This window comes from Alligator mississippiensis, chromosome 2 (genome assembly GCF_030867095.1).
Source record: "Alligator mississippiensis isolate rAllMis1 chromosome 2, rAllMis1, whole genome shotgun sequence".
Taxonomy (NCBI): Eukaryota; Metazoa; Chordata; order Crocodylia; family Alligatoridae; genus Alligator; species Alligator mississippiensis.
In genome coordinates, this window is record NC_081825.1 from 71,279,879 (window position 1) to 71,297,001 (window position 17,123).

The 17,123-nt window shown below is 42.2% G+C and overlaps 1 protein-coding gene across 1 annotated transcript in view; it reads left to right on the top strand.

The window, feature by feature from the left end:
- Nucleotides 1-2,787: 2,787 nt before the first annotated feature.
- The window catches only part of ENPP6 (ectonucleotide pyrophosphatase/phosphodiesterase 6), a 70,479-nt gene continuing 56,143 nt past the window's right edge, over nucleotides 2,788-17,123 (top strand). Inside the window, exon 1 of the mRNA XM_006272975.4 lies at nucleotides 2,788-3,267. Within this exon, the coding sequence (XP_006273037.1) occupies nucleotides 3,030-3,267 (238 nt within the window). The 5' untranslated portion in view covers nucleotides 2,788-3,029. The remainder of the gene's footprint in view (nucleotides 3,268-17,123) is intronic.

Sequence of the window (17,123 nt, forward strand, 5' to 3'; positions counted from 1 at the left end):
CTGATCATGGACTCTTTTAGGTCTCCAAAATTGCATGTCTGGCTCAGCAGTCTAAGGTCTTTGACAAACTTCTCTATTGTCTCACATTTTTTCTGCTGTCTCACGTAGAAATTATACCATTCAAAGGTTTAATTTTGTTTGGGTATACAATATTCCTCAAACTTTTTTATTATTGTGCCGTCACTTTTCTGTTCTGCTTCTGACTGTTGTAGGCTATTATAAAGAAACAGAGCTTCTGGGCCTGCTATATTTAAAAAAAATAGTTACCTTGAGTGAATCTTCCTTCTCTGTAGCTCCACTGGCTGTCATATATATGATGAAGCTCTTAAATTTCTTCCAGTTTTCTGTTACATTGCTGGACAGCTTTAACTCCTCTGGAATTCTAAGAAGCTCCATGTGTTTTGTCTTTCTTCATACCCTACTCCTGGTACTATGTGTTATTCTCAAAAGACCAAGGAATTAATCTTATAGAATGATAAAGCTTGTTTTTTCAGAGAGCAGTACCTTGCCTAGTTTAGCTGTTCTCACCTGCATTCTCAGGGCAAATGTAACAACTTATACATACCACTCTTAAAGATATCCACACAGTAACTAAGACCAGCAGTATGGAAACAGAAAGCAATAGTTTAGATGGACTGAGGGGATGAGGAGCTATTGGCCTGTGAGCAGACAGTTTATGATGGGTTATTAGGAGAATGAGGAAATTAAGCAATTCTTTACAACTGTAATAAATAACAGAGTTTCAGGCCTTCAGAGGGGTGACTGCTCTGCAGACCATCATACCTGTCAGTTTGGTTGCACTGTTGCATTCCTCTTTTTTGGAAATCCCAGGGAGGAAATTCAAATGAGAAGGAAAAAGAAAAGGGGGATACAGTAGGTAAACTAAAGAAAGAGAGAGGAATAAAGGAAACAAATCTGTAGAGACAACAGAGAAAATGGGGAGGAAACCAGAGACAGAAGGGGTGGGACACCTGAGAAACATGCAGGAGACTTGTGAAATGGAAACTCCAGCATGGAAATGATGGCTTTGCTAAGGAGAACATATCAGTTTGACAGAGAGAAGTGTCAGGAATTTGACTGAGAGTAATTTGACTGAGAGTCGTTTATGTAAATGAGACTCTACTTGTTGAAGATACAAATCATTTGAGTATGACATCTTTTTCATAAAACCTGCAGTTTTCCAAATTTATAGCAAGAAAAGATGGGCCAGAGCTCTTTCAGTTGACTTCCTCAAGTCTTTCTGTAGCTCCTTCTTTTACCTCTTTATCTTAAACTACTGTTTCTTCTCTTCTCCTTTCTCACCTCAGAGAAATTCTACACCCACGGAGCTGCTAGGTAACTCTTCTACACAGAAATATAGAAACATAGTTAGGAGGCGTTACCTTGGAGTTCTCTTCCCATTGTCAGGGACAGCTTGTCTGCCATTTAAAACTGTTTTTTGATGGCTCTGAAGTATCCCTGGAAGCTGTAACCTAGGAACTACTGCTGTTACTGACTAGAATCTTAGCTGATCATTGCAACTGTGCAAAGAGGGATCAAATGAAAACCTAGATGTGAGCTCTTTACACTTAATGTGTACAGGTATAAATGATCATAAGGGGCCAGGCAGTGTTATAGCAAGTCTTAAGGGCTGTAAAATGTTTCCTTTTTGAGGACTTCTACTTCCTTCACAGAACACTGAGTTTCAGCCTGGTGTTTGCCTGCAGTTTCTAGGAGCTGGAAGTCAGTAGGATATGCAACTAAGCATATTGGATACGAAGGTGGAAGTTTGCAAACCACCAGAAGAAGTAAATCTATCATGTGTAGATCTGAGCCCAATTATTGCAGTTTGGCCAGGTGTCAATGGCAACAACAAAAGCCAGATTAAACCTGGCTTCCTACCCAAGTCCCACCTTTCCTAACACAACTAAAACAATGCTTTAAGTCACTGCCTAGAGCTATACTTCCATTTTGGCTCTGGAAATAAATATTACCTCCTGAGTCACTCTGGCAAGTGATCCATTCCATTTCCAGATTCTCAGAGTCCTACAGTGTGCAAAAGCACAAGTCCTTTTTCTCTGGGGAAGAAGAACAAAATCAATATGATTCTATATATTAAAATTATACCTAAATATAATTATATGCAACTAAATGAATAAATCCAAGTGAGTGCATGAGGAGTATGGCCAAGCTCATGACTCTAGGAGGAAGCTGAGTGGTTGCTCACATGTATAATATGGGCAGTTGCTTTAAATGTGAAAGTTTGATTCATCCAATTCCCAAACCTGATTTGAAAAATTGCCAGAAGATGAATGAGTACATATGCAGCCTAAATCAGTGCTATGTAACACAGAAAACTCGTTCTCCTATTACCTACTCAATAGCTCATATATTATTACATCACAGTATTACTGGAGAAAAAGGAGGACTTTATGTTAGTCTTGTTTTCCAATAAAAGCCATGCCAAGAAAGAAAAGAAAGCAATTCCATGTCCATATTCCTACAGATCACTGTAAAGCAATTTTTTTGAATGAGTTATTGAATCCCATAAGAAGTCTTCTACTTAAAAACTTGGTAATCTTTTTTTTTAAGTTTTCCTTATCTACTAGAGACACAGCTACATGTAGCAACTGGAAACATAAATGCTGCATTATTTGAACTGTTTCTTTTGTTGGAAGAGAAGGCTGTACTAATTAGCACACACACTGACTATTCATGGAATTTGGTCTTCATCTCCGATTCCTTTTGCACTCTGTTTTTTTCCGTGCTATCAGACATTCCTTAAACACAAAAGTAACAAGCTCTTTTCTCACATTCATGCTACATGCTTGGAAGCAAAGTTAATCATACGTTAGTAATTAACCTGTAACCTTCAACACCTAGCAGTTTGGATAAATAGTGCTATAGCTTTAAACTCTGGAAGTTAAATCAGCATAGTGGAGGACAGCAGCATAAGGTCCAGCCCCTGAAAGCAGCTTCAGATACCTCGCCCAGAATCATTGCAAAGTGACAGGCAGCACTGACTGGTCTCTGCTGAGAGTTTCATCAACATGACAAAGCACATGGCCCTCTCTTTGCTCCTTGTTCTTGGTCTGGCAAGATTATCTTCTGCAAATCGAAAACTTTTAGTGTTTCTGATTGATGGTTTTCGCTTTGACTACATCGATGATAATGAACTGAAGTCTCTGCTTGGCTTTAAAGAGATTGTGGACAAGGGGGTAAAAGTGGATTACCTGACCCCTGACTTTCCTAGTCTGTCTTATCCAAATTATTACACACTGATGACTGGTGAGTACTTTACTTCTATTTGTTGTGATGCTTTTAAAATTTGTCAGATTGTTATGCTGAAGATAAGCTTGGGTCATTGGTTTTTGCCATGCAGAGGGATGAAAATACTGAAAATGAAGATTTCAGCTATGCTATTGTCCCGAGTTAGGCTTAAAAGTATTACCGAATCAACTCTGAATTTCTATTAGAACAAGCTAAATACATGTCAGTTCTCTCCATTCCAAAGTGTAATTTGGACCCATGCTGTTTAAAAACAGCGTTGCAGAACAGTTTGCAAAAAGTTTGCTTTTCACTAGCTCACCAGCTGTACAGTTGCTGTTACTATTAACTGTAGGTAGGGGCTTCCTCTTCTCTTTCAATTTTTTCTTTTTTGTATTTTCTCTGAGGTATGATACATACAGGACCTGAATCAAACACTTTTTATGCTTGTCTGGAAATCTGTAATGCTTGAACTTTATTTTAACTATGTGCTTTTTTCGGCACAGTTGGAAAATAAGAATAGATGAGAAACACATGGAAGATAAACATACAAAATGTACCCAGAGACTCAACTTAGGTGGTTACTAAATCCTAACATAAACCGAGGATGACTAAAGTAGGTCTTGTTTCTAGAAAGCAGATGTGTTTTTAGAAAGGTCTTTGTTAAATTACTCCTTGAACCAAGCTGATGCCCTGTGTTTGCAGTTAGACCACAAGATTTGATAGGACTTTCTTAACTTGATCTGAAATTTCTATATTAGTGAATATGAAAAATCCAAGGTAATGATTCTTCTTTTGCCATGTGCCCATTATGCTGCTCCGTTTTCTGATTGTCAAAGGAAGGCTTTAACAAAATAGGTGGAATGCATGTGATTTTACAAAGGCCTATTCACTTTATTTCCACCATCTCTTTAAAGGTTTATTTCTCTTTAACTTAACATGATGATTGATCTTTATACAGTAGTCAATACAACAGGAAAGTTACTTCTGGAAAATAAAGTCTGCTAAAACAATCAGAAATGAAGAATTATTGTGTCCAGGGTGTTGACTCTCTCAGATATGATTTTTCCCCTCAGTTTCTCACCAGACATTCCAACTAACTAGAGGCAGGGGGAAAAATCTGTTCTTTTCTGGATATGGTGTCCATAGAACAATACAAAGCCTTCAGTTCATATACTACTTGTTGGGAAGCAAATAGATGCCATTGTAAGTCACAAAACTGACATCAGTTGTGCCTAGTTTGTTTTGAAACTCCTTAACCCTTTCCTTCCTACCTTGGGAGAGAACTCCCTTTTCGGTGCTCATCCTGGCTTAGAAACAGCACAGATTACTATATTTATTTGTCAATTCAAGTGGAAGGCAATGAAAAGCTTTTCTGGAAGGTAAATTCCATTACTGAATATTAAGGCATAACTACACCATGAACATTTAATCATTCTTTAGATATATAAATTATATCTTTCATCTGTAATTTCAGCAAACCAAGTTGGCACTCACATCTGCAAAATCTGTGTTTGCCTGAAGTTACTAACTGCCTCCAGGTAGTTCCAGTCCAAATGGGCACCTAGGGCCTCTGCTGAAGCCTACCTCCTACCTGCAACACTATGTCCTGCCCTTTGTGCAGCCCAGTTTCCGACTTCAATGTCAGGCTCTGAGCAGGGCCCACCTGCAAAGTGCTACTTAGTCCCACATATACAACCTAGCTACTAATTACCAGGCAGTATACCAGCTGTAATCTGTTATGCCACGTTGCACTCTATGTGTTGCCCAGTTAATATTGGTGTGTTGCAATCCTCCAGTTCACTTCATTTCAGTGTAAAATCATGAAGTTCAAACTAATAACAACAATGATTACAGTTGCCTAGTAACATACTGTAAGTGTGTGAATGACTTGTTCAGCTGTCAGAACATGACAGGAAAACAACATAATGTTCATAAGTGTGTGATAAAGATTGTTAGTTTAAAGAGGGCCCCAGACAACTGCTTAAAACAGTGAGATCTCTGATGTTCAGTCTGAGAAATTACTGTGATATGAAAATCTGCTGGTGCCCCCTGCAATTGTTAAGAACCTACTGATATGAAATGCAACTCTTTAAAAACAACCTAAACAATCTTGTTCGTGCCACATTTCTTGTATTTCATTCTCTATCAACTTTCTCTTGTTAAGGAGAATTGCACAAAAAGAGGATGTGGCCTTCTTTTTAAAAGTTCAGCTGATACTGCCACTGATGCTGTTTGATCAGTCTGATCCCTTAAGCCCCTGTTTGGGAAGTTACAGTTACTATGAAAATTTATTCTAACTTCACTGGAGACTAAGCTCAGGTGAGAAATAAGTAGAGGTGTGAATAAACAACTGCAGTAAAGGGAGAGGCCTTACTTTTTGTACAAATACCCATAAAATGAATGAATGAAAACATGCAAAGAAAATGTCATACTGAAACAGAATGGTTTCTAAGTAAGTCATTTTCTGTTTTGTATAAAGTGGCGACAACTTTCTAACCTTTAGCATAAGAGCCAAACTGGAAAACTGCATTGTCTTGCAACTGGGAGGGGACTCAAGCCTGGGATTGCCAGGCGATGGATATCAGGAAAAGTTCATGTCCAAGAAGATGGTGTTTTGGAGGGTTTTTCTTGAAAAAGCTGGATAATTTTAATATTGAAGTAACTTACCACGTACAGTAAAAGTTCTGTTAAGCGGCATCTTACAAACCGGCATGCTCCACTAACTGGCATGCCGGCTTTTAAGATAAAGTGAAACCAGAAGTGCCTACGGTGGTGGGCGGCAATGCAGTGGGAGGGGTGGTGATGCCGTGGGAAGGGCGGAGGGACACCCCAGACGTGGCCTGAGAAGCGGTGTCCAGGGCCACTCAATTAACTGGCATATTTTGTTATCCAGCATCCCCCATTCCCGGGGGGATGCCGGATAACAGAGCTTTTATTGTATAACAATGAGATGGATAATGGGAGAATGCTTACTGGTAAGAGGTAAATTGTTGAGATGCTCCATATAATGGGTGCTTGTTGAGTGGGTTTCAGAGGTTGGTAACACAGAGACTGGGTAGATATGGGTGACACATGATGCTCTAAGGGAAATTCAACTGTACTCTGCAATTTTGTTTGCAAGCTAGAGGAGTTAAGGTCACAAAATCATCTTGGATTTTTATCCTTCCTAAAGCCTATATTTATGCAGATTAATATTTTCTTTTCTCTGCCTTGTAGCTGCGTAAATCTTTCTGTCCAAAATAAATGGAATATTTATGATTCCACAACATTACCCCCTACCTCTGCCAGTTATTACTTCATAGCAGTTATGCAATGTGCCTTGGAACAAGCTGCCCAAGCTGGTAGCTTTGGGGTCTAATCACCTAGGCTAGGGACAGACATTACACATAAACCAGTTTAAAACTGGTTTAAACCTGTAACAGAAACTGGTTTAAACCTATAACAGAACAGATATTCAGTGCACATAAACCAGTTTAAAAATGGCTGAAACTGGTCTGAGATAAACCTGGTTGAATGTAGTATCAGACTTAACTGATTTGGGTCAAACCATTTTATTCAATGCCTGTCCTAGACCCCTTCCTGGTTTAAGGTAAAGCAGAGTCCGCCAGCATTCTGGCACACTCTCTGGGCTGGGCAGGGCTGTCTGCTCCGGAGAACTGGGCTGGCCCCTCCCTTCTGCTCCCTGGCTACAGCTACGGCAGAGACTGAAGGTACAGCAGGGCCTGCCTGGCTTCCTCCTGCTCCCCTCCTCCTTCTTCCCTGCTGAAGGCAGGGATTCCCCCTTCCCTCTGCATTACACAGACACCTCAGCATTAGCTAGCATACCACATGCTGACTATGATCTGTGCTGTGGTAGACAGGACAAAGGCAGACAGTACAGTGTCAGCTTAGGGCTTTTGGGAGCTAATCAACAGGCAACATAACGTCCCTCCATTCCCTCCTTGGAAAAAGTTGTTTAAGAAGAGCTTGAACTAATGAGAGAAGCTTTTTTTTCTTAATGGGGTGATAAACACTGTGTTACAGGTGATTAACACTGTTATCAACTCCCTGCTGGGATGCTGAGGGGGGGACCCTCCCCGAATCGGAGTTGCATGCTAGGGCCTGGCCATGCCCTCCCTCAGCTTAGCACTATCGAAGGGAAGGGAGGGCTGCTTTAGCGCTCCCTGGCTTCTAGCCTGTGCCACTGCAGGCATATGCCCACATTTCTGGAATGAAAAGGGAATGTCTATCCACCTCCAAATCAGTTCACGCTTTGCAGGTTAGTTTAACCTGCAAAGATTGAATCAATTCAGGCTCAGGCTTTTTGAATGTCTCCCTAGCCCAAAGGATCCAAAGGCTTATAGAAGGTGCTGAATATATAATATGGCCTAAAGTAGTGGTTCTCAATGTTTTTAGACGCAAAGCACTCTTCGTTAGACTCAAGGCCTCTCTCAGAAAATGCCAGCTCTTTGTTTTTATTTATTTTTGAGCAGCTTTTCTGTTGCAAAGAACTCGGATAGACCACAGCAGGTCAGAATGTTTTAAATACTATTGATTCCTATTGGAATTATCTGGGTTTATCTTGTGAATCAAGTTTGCACACCTAACAGTGCTAATATTGTGTAGCACCCTGTGGCACCCATGAAAGGATCTCAAGGCACCCCAGGGTACCATGGCACCCAGGTAAAGAATCACTGTTCCAAAAGGACCCCCCATATCATAATGAACTCATGAACTCCCATTGAATTCACCAACAGCTTACTGCATGCAACACCTCATAGGGACCTTTAAAATTTAGACCAGTCAAAATAATTGATGGACAGTATCATATCTTAGCTAGAAACTAAAACAGAATTGAATTTTTCAGGATTCCAACAACAAAAATAGTCATTTTTGTCACATCATTATTTAGAACAACTTGGCAAACCAAGCTGCTCTGAAATACGACTTTCCAGAAAATACATTTCTTTTAGCTTCCAGGGACAGGAGAGAGATCTCACTTATACAGATTTCAGCTGGTAAAAAATTGTTGGAGGAGGATGAGGTGATACAGTAGAGTTTATAGACATGTTGAAAGGTTTTGATCATAAATAATTGGTAGAAAGTGGCAAAGTCCTGTGAAACTTGTAATATTTTGGACATGCTGGAATATAGTGATTAAATAGGGATTTTTTTTTATTAGGACTCAGAACTGTAAAGTACTGAATTAATTGAGAGTTTCCCCTACTTATCACTTAATAAGACAATGATCCTGCCAGCCTCGCAAAGTCACTATTATATTGGTTTCAGTGTGCAAATACGATGAGGCCATGATTTTTATAGGGTTGTAGCATGATTCCATAACACACCAATCTCTCAATTTGGTCTCACTTATGAAGACAAGACCAGAATTCACAATTTGGTGGCCTGTTGAATGGACAACCATTAGTATTTTTCTATGTGCTGACTGAATGTCACAATTATAACTCACCTCTCTTGTTTAACAATGCAATAAGGAATTTTTAAGCTAGTTAAGAGAAACTTTTTAGCCTGCTTTCCAGTTGCCCTTTGCTCTCCCATCCTTGTAGTCTTCCTTCATATAGTTCATGCATTTTCATGTGTTTGTCATGTACTGTCAAAGGTCTTCTGATTTATAGCAGTTTCTGTTTTTAAGCAGTCCCAGTGGCTAACAGAGAAAACCTCCTCTTTTGTGTTTCACAAAGAACAATATACAATACAAACTGGAATAAAAAGGCTGTGTGATTCCATCTTTGGGACTTCCTGTGAAATATAAATCATTAAAACTGTGTTTTCCTGATTTACAGCTGTAGCAGATATTAGTTATTAAAATAATGCAAGCTATGTAAACATGTAGCATATTCTACACAAACTCAGCTAAAAGAATGAGGGATGAAGATTAATTCATAATTAATGACAGGTACAGTTTTTAGACTAGCATATTGCCCATCAGATTTTTATCATTTTTATTAGCCTGGATTATATAATGAATGATGGCAAAATCCAAACTCCAAACAGGAAGCAGCCTTTATTATTTTAAACTTCAGGATGCTGAGACTGAAGATGAAGTTTTATATTCAGCTACTTGTTTTCTCCTCTAGTGAATCTACAGCTAGGCCTACAAAATAAACTTAACACCCCCATCAATGATGATTGATGTCCAGCACACTGTTGTTCTTTCCAGTACACTGCAACCTGATCAGGCTGCCTCCTAAACCGTGAACAATGTAGCAGCTGTCTCTGCCCAGTAACAGACAGGATAATTAGCCTGAAGTATGCTAACTGCCCCTGCAACTAGGGCCACATCCACACAGACATGTATGTTTGGTTCCCTGGGGCACACCTTGAGCTGCTGTTACTTGTCCTTGGGGAATGCCCATACCATGCATGCTTTGGCATGCAGCAAGTTACCCCAGGGGGCAGTAGGGGAGGCTGGGGCCAGCACTGTGCTAGCCCCAGCAGTCTTACTGGGGGTCCTGGGGGCCTCCCAGGGCTGCAGCTGCAGGGATTCTGCTGGGCAGAGCCTGGCTAGCAGCTGCAGTGTGGCTTCGGGTGGCCAGGCTCCACTTTTCAGTAGTGCATGCTGCCTGTGTGCGCACTGCACCGGTGTTTGTTTTTTTCCTAAATTTTAACAGTGGGTTTTTTTTACCCCTGGATATCCTGTGGAAACCCAATGGAAAAAAACCTATAGCAGCACACACATGGGCAGTGTGCCCTTGCAGCATGGAGAACACCTCAGTGTGTGGTATGTGGCACTGCAGGTGTATTTGCAGTGCCACATACCACTCAGCCACACTAATCTGGACACACTCTAGGATTGCTAATTAGTTCAACCAAAGCGTTGCACAGAGATGCTCGTGCTGCTTCCAGTTTAGATGGCAGCCTATCTGAAGTGTGGGGAGCTTCAATGTTCCACTCATGGGAATGGTAGGGTTAGAGGGCAGGCATAACAAGATGATGAGAGCAAGCACCACTGCTTCAACACCCTGCCCTGACTTGGACGACTTGCCTCCAAGGCGAGCCCTAGTTTATGGTATAGATTTCAGCTGGTAAAACTATTCTGGCTAAGGATGTGAAAAGTGTGATCCCCAATGAGCAGAAGTTCCTCATGTGAATGTATTAATTCTAGCAAAACTGGCCCATTACCAGTATATCTTGGTTTGCCTGCAGAAAGACAGAAAGATAGTTTTATTATAGTAGCACAAAAAACAGTTTTGCCAGTATAGTTGTGAGCAGGCCAGGAGTTCTTAGCTGGTATGGTCCACTGGCATACGGTGATGATATGCCCTGCTACATTGCCAAATGTAGGGGGGTTATGTGAGCAACTGCTTCCAGGATTAGTAAACTTTTTTTTGTGTATGCTGGAGGCAGTAACTCTCTCTAAGCCTCAGAGACTATGTGTTTGTAGCCCATTACCTGGACTAGTATAACTCCAGCTCCTTATTCCTATGTCCCCCAACATGTTAACTACTCTTTTTATTCCTGCTGACCTTTTCAATCAAGCTTTTGACACTTTCAGTAGTATCCCCTTCCCCTGTCCTCATGGGCAGATCCAGTATTTTGAAAAGGCGAATGCAGATGGTGTGGCACATTATCACATAAAACACAAAACATTTTTTCTCCAGTTAAAGGGAAACTAGATGCTTTACTAATATGCAGGGGATTAGCACTATATTATTCTGTTTAAGGTTAAAGCAAAAATAAATATAACTATTGTAATGTGAACACATTTGCTAGCTTATGCACAATGTTTAAAAAAAACGCAACAAACTAGGCAAAATTAATCAAAAGATATTGCATCATTCGTCTTGTCATCATTATAGTTAAATGTGCATCTCATTCAGATTCATAAAACAAAATCTAGCCTTCTTGAGTGTCTCGAGAGTGCCTCCAATACTGCACTGTCAATCATTTCTACACCCAAGTTTATATTACTATACTGAAGTTAAGTTTTTTCAGTTAGAACTATAAACAGTCTGCAGAACTAAGTACAGACATTTGGGAGGTTAAATTGGGTTCAAAATGGCTGCCTGATTTACACTTAGCATGTCCTGGTGCCAACCTTGTGCTTATAGACGCACTCTCAGTGACCAGCAATCAGTTTAGACCTGTAATTGAACTTGTAATTCCATGCACAGAAACCAGTCTAAAAATTGCAGAACCCAGTTTAAGATAAATATGGATCTATGTAGTATCAGATTCACTCGATTTAGGTCAAACCAGCGTGTGGAACTTCTGTCCACTTGCCCCAGCCCCAGGGCTGCTCTTTTCACTCCCCACTTCCCCCACAGTGGTCTATTTTTTGTCCTTCCGGCCCCCTGCTCTCCCCCCCAGCCAACGTTTTCAATCCCCATCTCACCAGCCACTCCGGTTGCGGCCGATTTTATCAGCATTCGCCACTACCAGAGCCAAGCAAGTAAGTCCCAGTGGGGAGAGGGGTGGGAGGGATGGGGATGTAGGTTTGCTGGAGGGGGGGGCCGTCACCCCACCTGCAGGTCATGCCTGCACCCCCAGCCTCACCTGTGGGTCATGCCTCTCCTCCTACCCCTCATGGGTCTCACCTGCTTCCCCTACCTCTCATGGGTCACGCCTGCCCACCCCCCAACCCCCAGTCACATCTGTCTTCCTATCCCAGCCACAGGTTGCATTTCCCCCACCATCCCTCAGCAGACCCCAAATCCCCTCCAGCCTGCTGGACCCCCATCCCCCTGGCTGGCCTTCCCCATCCTGACTTCCTGATATTGGGCAGCCATTGTGAATCAATCTAACCTCCCCCTAATACCTCTGGATGTCTGTACTTAGCCCAGTACTGTGAAAGAGAAGAGAGCCATTACCCAGGAATGGCTAACAGACGGCAAAAATGCAGAAGAAAGGATAGTTTGAATAGTGGAACATCAAGAGTATCAGTACCCTCCTGTAAAAGTAAATGTTAAAACAAAGCTATAATTACATTGTTCAAAGAGCTAGTAATGCTAGTGATGTTTTCCCTGACCTCACGGTCATGGAGACTAATTGGTACTTATGAGAGGATGCTGGCTATTATTTTGCTCATATAATGAATTTAGCACATGCCTCATTTCTGCTCCATGGCCAAAAACATCTGGCCTGCAACTTGGTGTTAGAGAGAGTTTCAATTTCAATCTAGTCCCAGATGAAATTCTTGTAAATAGAAGACCCAGATAAATGTTTTATATTTTAAAGAAACACAAAGTTATCAATGAAGATATTTTTTAACCATAGTACCCTTGTGCTGTCTGCGACAGCGTATGAACTTCATACTTGCTAGAGATGTGTTCTGTGCTCTGCACTACCCTTTTAAATCTCTTGGAAGACTCAATCCCAGGTGTCAGGGAATGTGGTGGGATCCTGGGTACACAGGTCTGGAACTGGGAACCTTCGACATGTAGCTTGAAGATAGTGAAAGCAAAATCAACATTCACTAAAAAGAAAATAATCTCCATGAACAGTCTTTGTCAAAGTTCAGAGAAATACAAAACCATGAACAAAAAGCATTAATAAGTACATTGGATTTTGCATTTGGATTGTACATTGGACTTCTCTTTTAATAATCAAGCTTGTTTTTAACAACTGAGGTAAAGGAATGTTTGCTTACAATGTGTCTGTTACTAACTAACACGAAGCAATTACTGGACACTAAATCTGTCTATGTATTTATATACCCAGATATAAAAAGTAGACAACCATAATTTATGAGTGGAAAACATTTTGAGATTCATATCCTCTCTAATCATAAGCACAGCAGCTCTGCATTTTTTGTGGAGACAAGCATTGGATTAGTTTAAAAAATGTATCCCTTCATACAACAGCCAAAAAGCATGGATTTATCAGTGTAAGTGGTCAAATGGATCTGCCTAAGGAATGTAGTTAGGAGCTCTCTTTTTCTTTTTAACACAAGGTTTCCACTAGTGTTGCTGATCAGTGCTAGGCCACTGATAATGCTCTTCTAGCTCAGCTTGATTTTTGGAGGATCATAACAGAACTGTAATACCTTTGCCAACAAGCTCCCATGGGACAACAAAATATCTGTTCACATCCTGCAGGTGCCAGGTTTTTGTTTCTTTTTAATTTTTTGGCTGTGCGCCTGTGGCAGGCCAGTAGGGGGCACTCCTGCTTGAGCCACCCACCTCACTGCGCCTGACCACCTTCCAGGCTCTGAGTGCCTCCCTGGGGTGCCTCACGTCTGGCCGACCCCCTTCCTGAAGCACACCTGCTAGCCTGGGGGTTCCACTGCCACCACCCAGGGCTGGGCTTGATTCTGGCACCCTGGGAAACACAGGCCTAGTAGCCCTCGAGGGTACTTGATTCACTTCAAGAACTTGGGATGCTTCCCTCAGTCAGAAGCACAAGTAGTGGTCTTCCTTAGTCAGCCAAACCAAGGGGACCCCAAGGCATAATCTAGACCCACTCCCAATAAGTCTCCCACACTAGGCACAAAGGAGAATTTTATTGGTTACAAGAGGTAGGGTTGGAATAGGGTACAGGGTACAGCAATATCAGAGAAATCCCACAGAGCAAAATCCCATGGCTGGGTAGCCTTTGATCACACATCTGAGTTACTGCAAGCTATATATCTAGTTAGATCTCAGGTAGATTACTCACAAGTATCATCCAGAGGCAGGTGGAGATTCCCTCTGGAGGCAGGCAGTTCCTTGATCGTGAATTTTGAGAGAGAGAGAGCGCAAGTTTCAGATGGTTCAGCTCTTCTCCCTCTGAGTTTTCCTCATGGCTGCTGCCCCCTCCTCCTGGGCACTCCTTCACTTATATAGCCCTTGTGACCTCATTTACCTGGTCCAATGGAGGCCAGCACCTGTTGGCTGTCAGCCAACCAATTTGAAATACATCACTAGTTGCTGGGCAGACTGGCAGTTCCTAGCTCCCCAGGAAGTCCAAGCCCCTCACCCAGGTATGTGATGCCAGGCACCTAGGCAGAGGGAGTAGGTTTCCCCGCTCCCTCAGGAATGTATCCAGCTCAGGTTACCTAAAGAGATTGGGTAAGGTGTGTACCCTCTGCAGGGCCCATCCTAACCAAATTGTCACAGAGCAGAGATTTTGGGGAGAAACAGAGGTGGCCTCCTGCCACAGTGCCCATATATAGCAAGATACATCTTTCGGGTACAGCAGCCTCTCAATGAGCTTCCATAAGAATACTCTACCGGTTGGTTCTTCTGGGCTTCACTAGGCTCAGTAGCATGTAGTGGGACAGCAAATGCAGCATATGGTAAACCTGACAGGCAGAACAGGGGCCCTTCAGGAAAGACCAATCACCACAACATTTTCACAGCCAACTTGACATTTTTAAGGCAGCAACACCACAGCAATTTCTTCAGACCAGTGCAGTGAATAGGATGGCTATGATTTTATCTGCTTACATGTTCCCCTCCCTAATGAATGGCAGGATGTTGCAGGATAGAGGCAAGATGTTGCCCAACAAAATTCAAATTCACTGAAGAGGGAGGTTGGAAGAAAGGACTGCAGAATCTTCCTGAGCCCATTTAACACACTGCTCTTGAACATATTTTTCTTTTTGGCTTAGTGGAACTGTGGTGATTCCTTGCTTTATACACGAGTATGAAAACCTATTACAGTTGGTGCTACACAAAAAAGACCATAATACCAATACAGCATAGTGATAGGTTATTCTATGCAGTGCATATCCATTGGCTCATTTATTTAGAACTATAGAGTGATGACCCTTCCATGTAGAAAATCATGGGGTTATGGGCAATATATAAGGAACTATTTAAAAACAATGGTATTTCCTATTCTAACAGATACTAGGCAAAAATCCAGAAGGTGTAGAGAAGAGCTAGGCCCATGTCTTGGATCACTGATTCAAACATCCCCAGACCAAGCAAGGTGAGGTGATATTCAGAGTCAGTGGGTCAGGGTTGGGTTGGTTTTTTTCTTTTTCTGTTCTAGAGAGAAGCTTGAGATCCAATGATTTCTTTAATTGAAAGCCAACAAGCAAATGTTTACTTTGCATCTGAACTGTGAGATGGCCATGAGTAAGTCCCTGATTCCCATTTGAACATCGTGTACTGCACGTCAAATCAGACCAGAAGCGTGGATGTCCAGATCCAGACTTCACCCACTGAGGGATTCATAGACATTAGGGCTTGAAGGGACCTCAGAAGATCATGGAGTCCAGCCCCCTGCCCTAGGGGCAGGAAGTCAGCTGGGATTATAGGATCCCAGCAAGATAAATATCCAAATGTCTCTTGAAGGCGTTCAAGGTAGGCACTTGCACCACTTCTGGCGGTAGTCTATTCCAAACCTTGGGGACTCGGACAGTAAAGAAATTCTTCCTTATGTCCAGCCTGAAACTGTCATGGAGGAGTTTGTGACCCTTATAAGCTTATAGATGGCCATCAGATCACCCCTGAGCCTGTGCTTTTCCAGGCTGAAGAGTCCCATGACTCAGCCTCTCATCATAAGGTCTGTTTTCCTGACCTGTGATCATGTGCGTGGCTCTCCTCTGGACTCTCTCAAGCTTCTCCACATCCTTTTTGAATTGTGGAGCCCAGAACTGGACACAGTACTCCAGCTGCAGCCTCACTAAGGCCAAGTACAATGGGAGAATGACGTCCTGGGAGTTGCTTGAGAAGCATCTATGGATGCAAGCCAGCGTTTTGCTTGCTTTACTAGCTGCAGCATCACACTGAAGGCTCATGTTCATCTTGTGGTCAATCATGACCCCCAAGTCCCTTTCATCTGTAGTGCTAAGCAGCATAGCAGTGCTGAGCCTATAAGCATGCTGCAGGTTTTTCCTCCCAAGGTGGAGAACCTTGCATTGTTCGGTGTTAAACACCATCAGGTTCTCGCCCGCTCATTTCCTGAGTCTGTCAAGATCAGCCTGGATCACCCTCCTGTCCTCAGGTGTGGATGCTTTACCCCAGAGTTTGGTGTCATTGGTGAACTTGGTCAGTCCGCTTCTGACACCAACGTCTACAACATTAATGAAGATGTTAAATAGTATAGCCCCTAGGACAGAGCCTTGAGGGACCCCACTAGTCACAGGGTACCACAACGATTGACTTCCATTAACTACCACCCTCTGGGTCCTACCATGGAGCTAATTCCCCAGCCAGTGGATCGTGGTGATGCCGAGGCCGCAGTTGGCCAGTTTTGCCGAGAGGTGATCATGGGATACCAGACTGAAGGCTTTTTTACAGTCAACATATGATGGCAAGGTTCAGGTGGGATCAACTTCAAGTTGTATATTTTTTCACACAAATCTAAGAATCTAAGTAGTGCTACTGTATTTATCTAGTTCTTTGCAGCTAGAAATAATGGGAGAAATGGGGCTCTCTAGCCACAGTTGGGAGGGGCACCCAGATCGAATGCATTAGGGCAGTGAACACAGAGTTCCAACACCTGCACTCAGTTCCCAGGCTGCTCCCTAACCTTAGGCAAGTCACTCCTCCCTCTATGTTTCTCTTCCAGCCTTTGTTAGTCTTGTCTCCTTGGATTATAACTGAATTCCTCTCTCTTTCATTATCCAGTTTAGAGAGCTGGATCTCATCCTCTTTCATTATGTGTTATTACTGTGCCATGCACAACAAGACCTGATTTTTCACTTGAGGCTTTTTGGCACTACTGCATTGCAGATGATAAACAGTAATAAAAGAATTCCAGCAGCTCCATTTTGGCTGTTTCAACAAGTAGAAATATGACAGGAAAATCAAAAAAGTGTGCAGGCATGTTCAGGATTGGCTGTACTGAGCTTTTAAAAGCTCAAAAAATGTTTTTCAATTTGATTCAGACTGAGAAGTAAAAAGCAGCCAGTTCTTCATCTGCATCAGTTCATGCACTTCCTAAACTGAGGGCATTTATCTCAGGACAAGCCATTAGTGCTAGGCTTAACTTCTGTAGGTCAG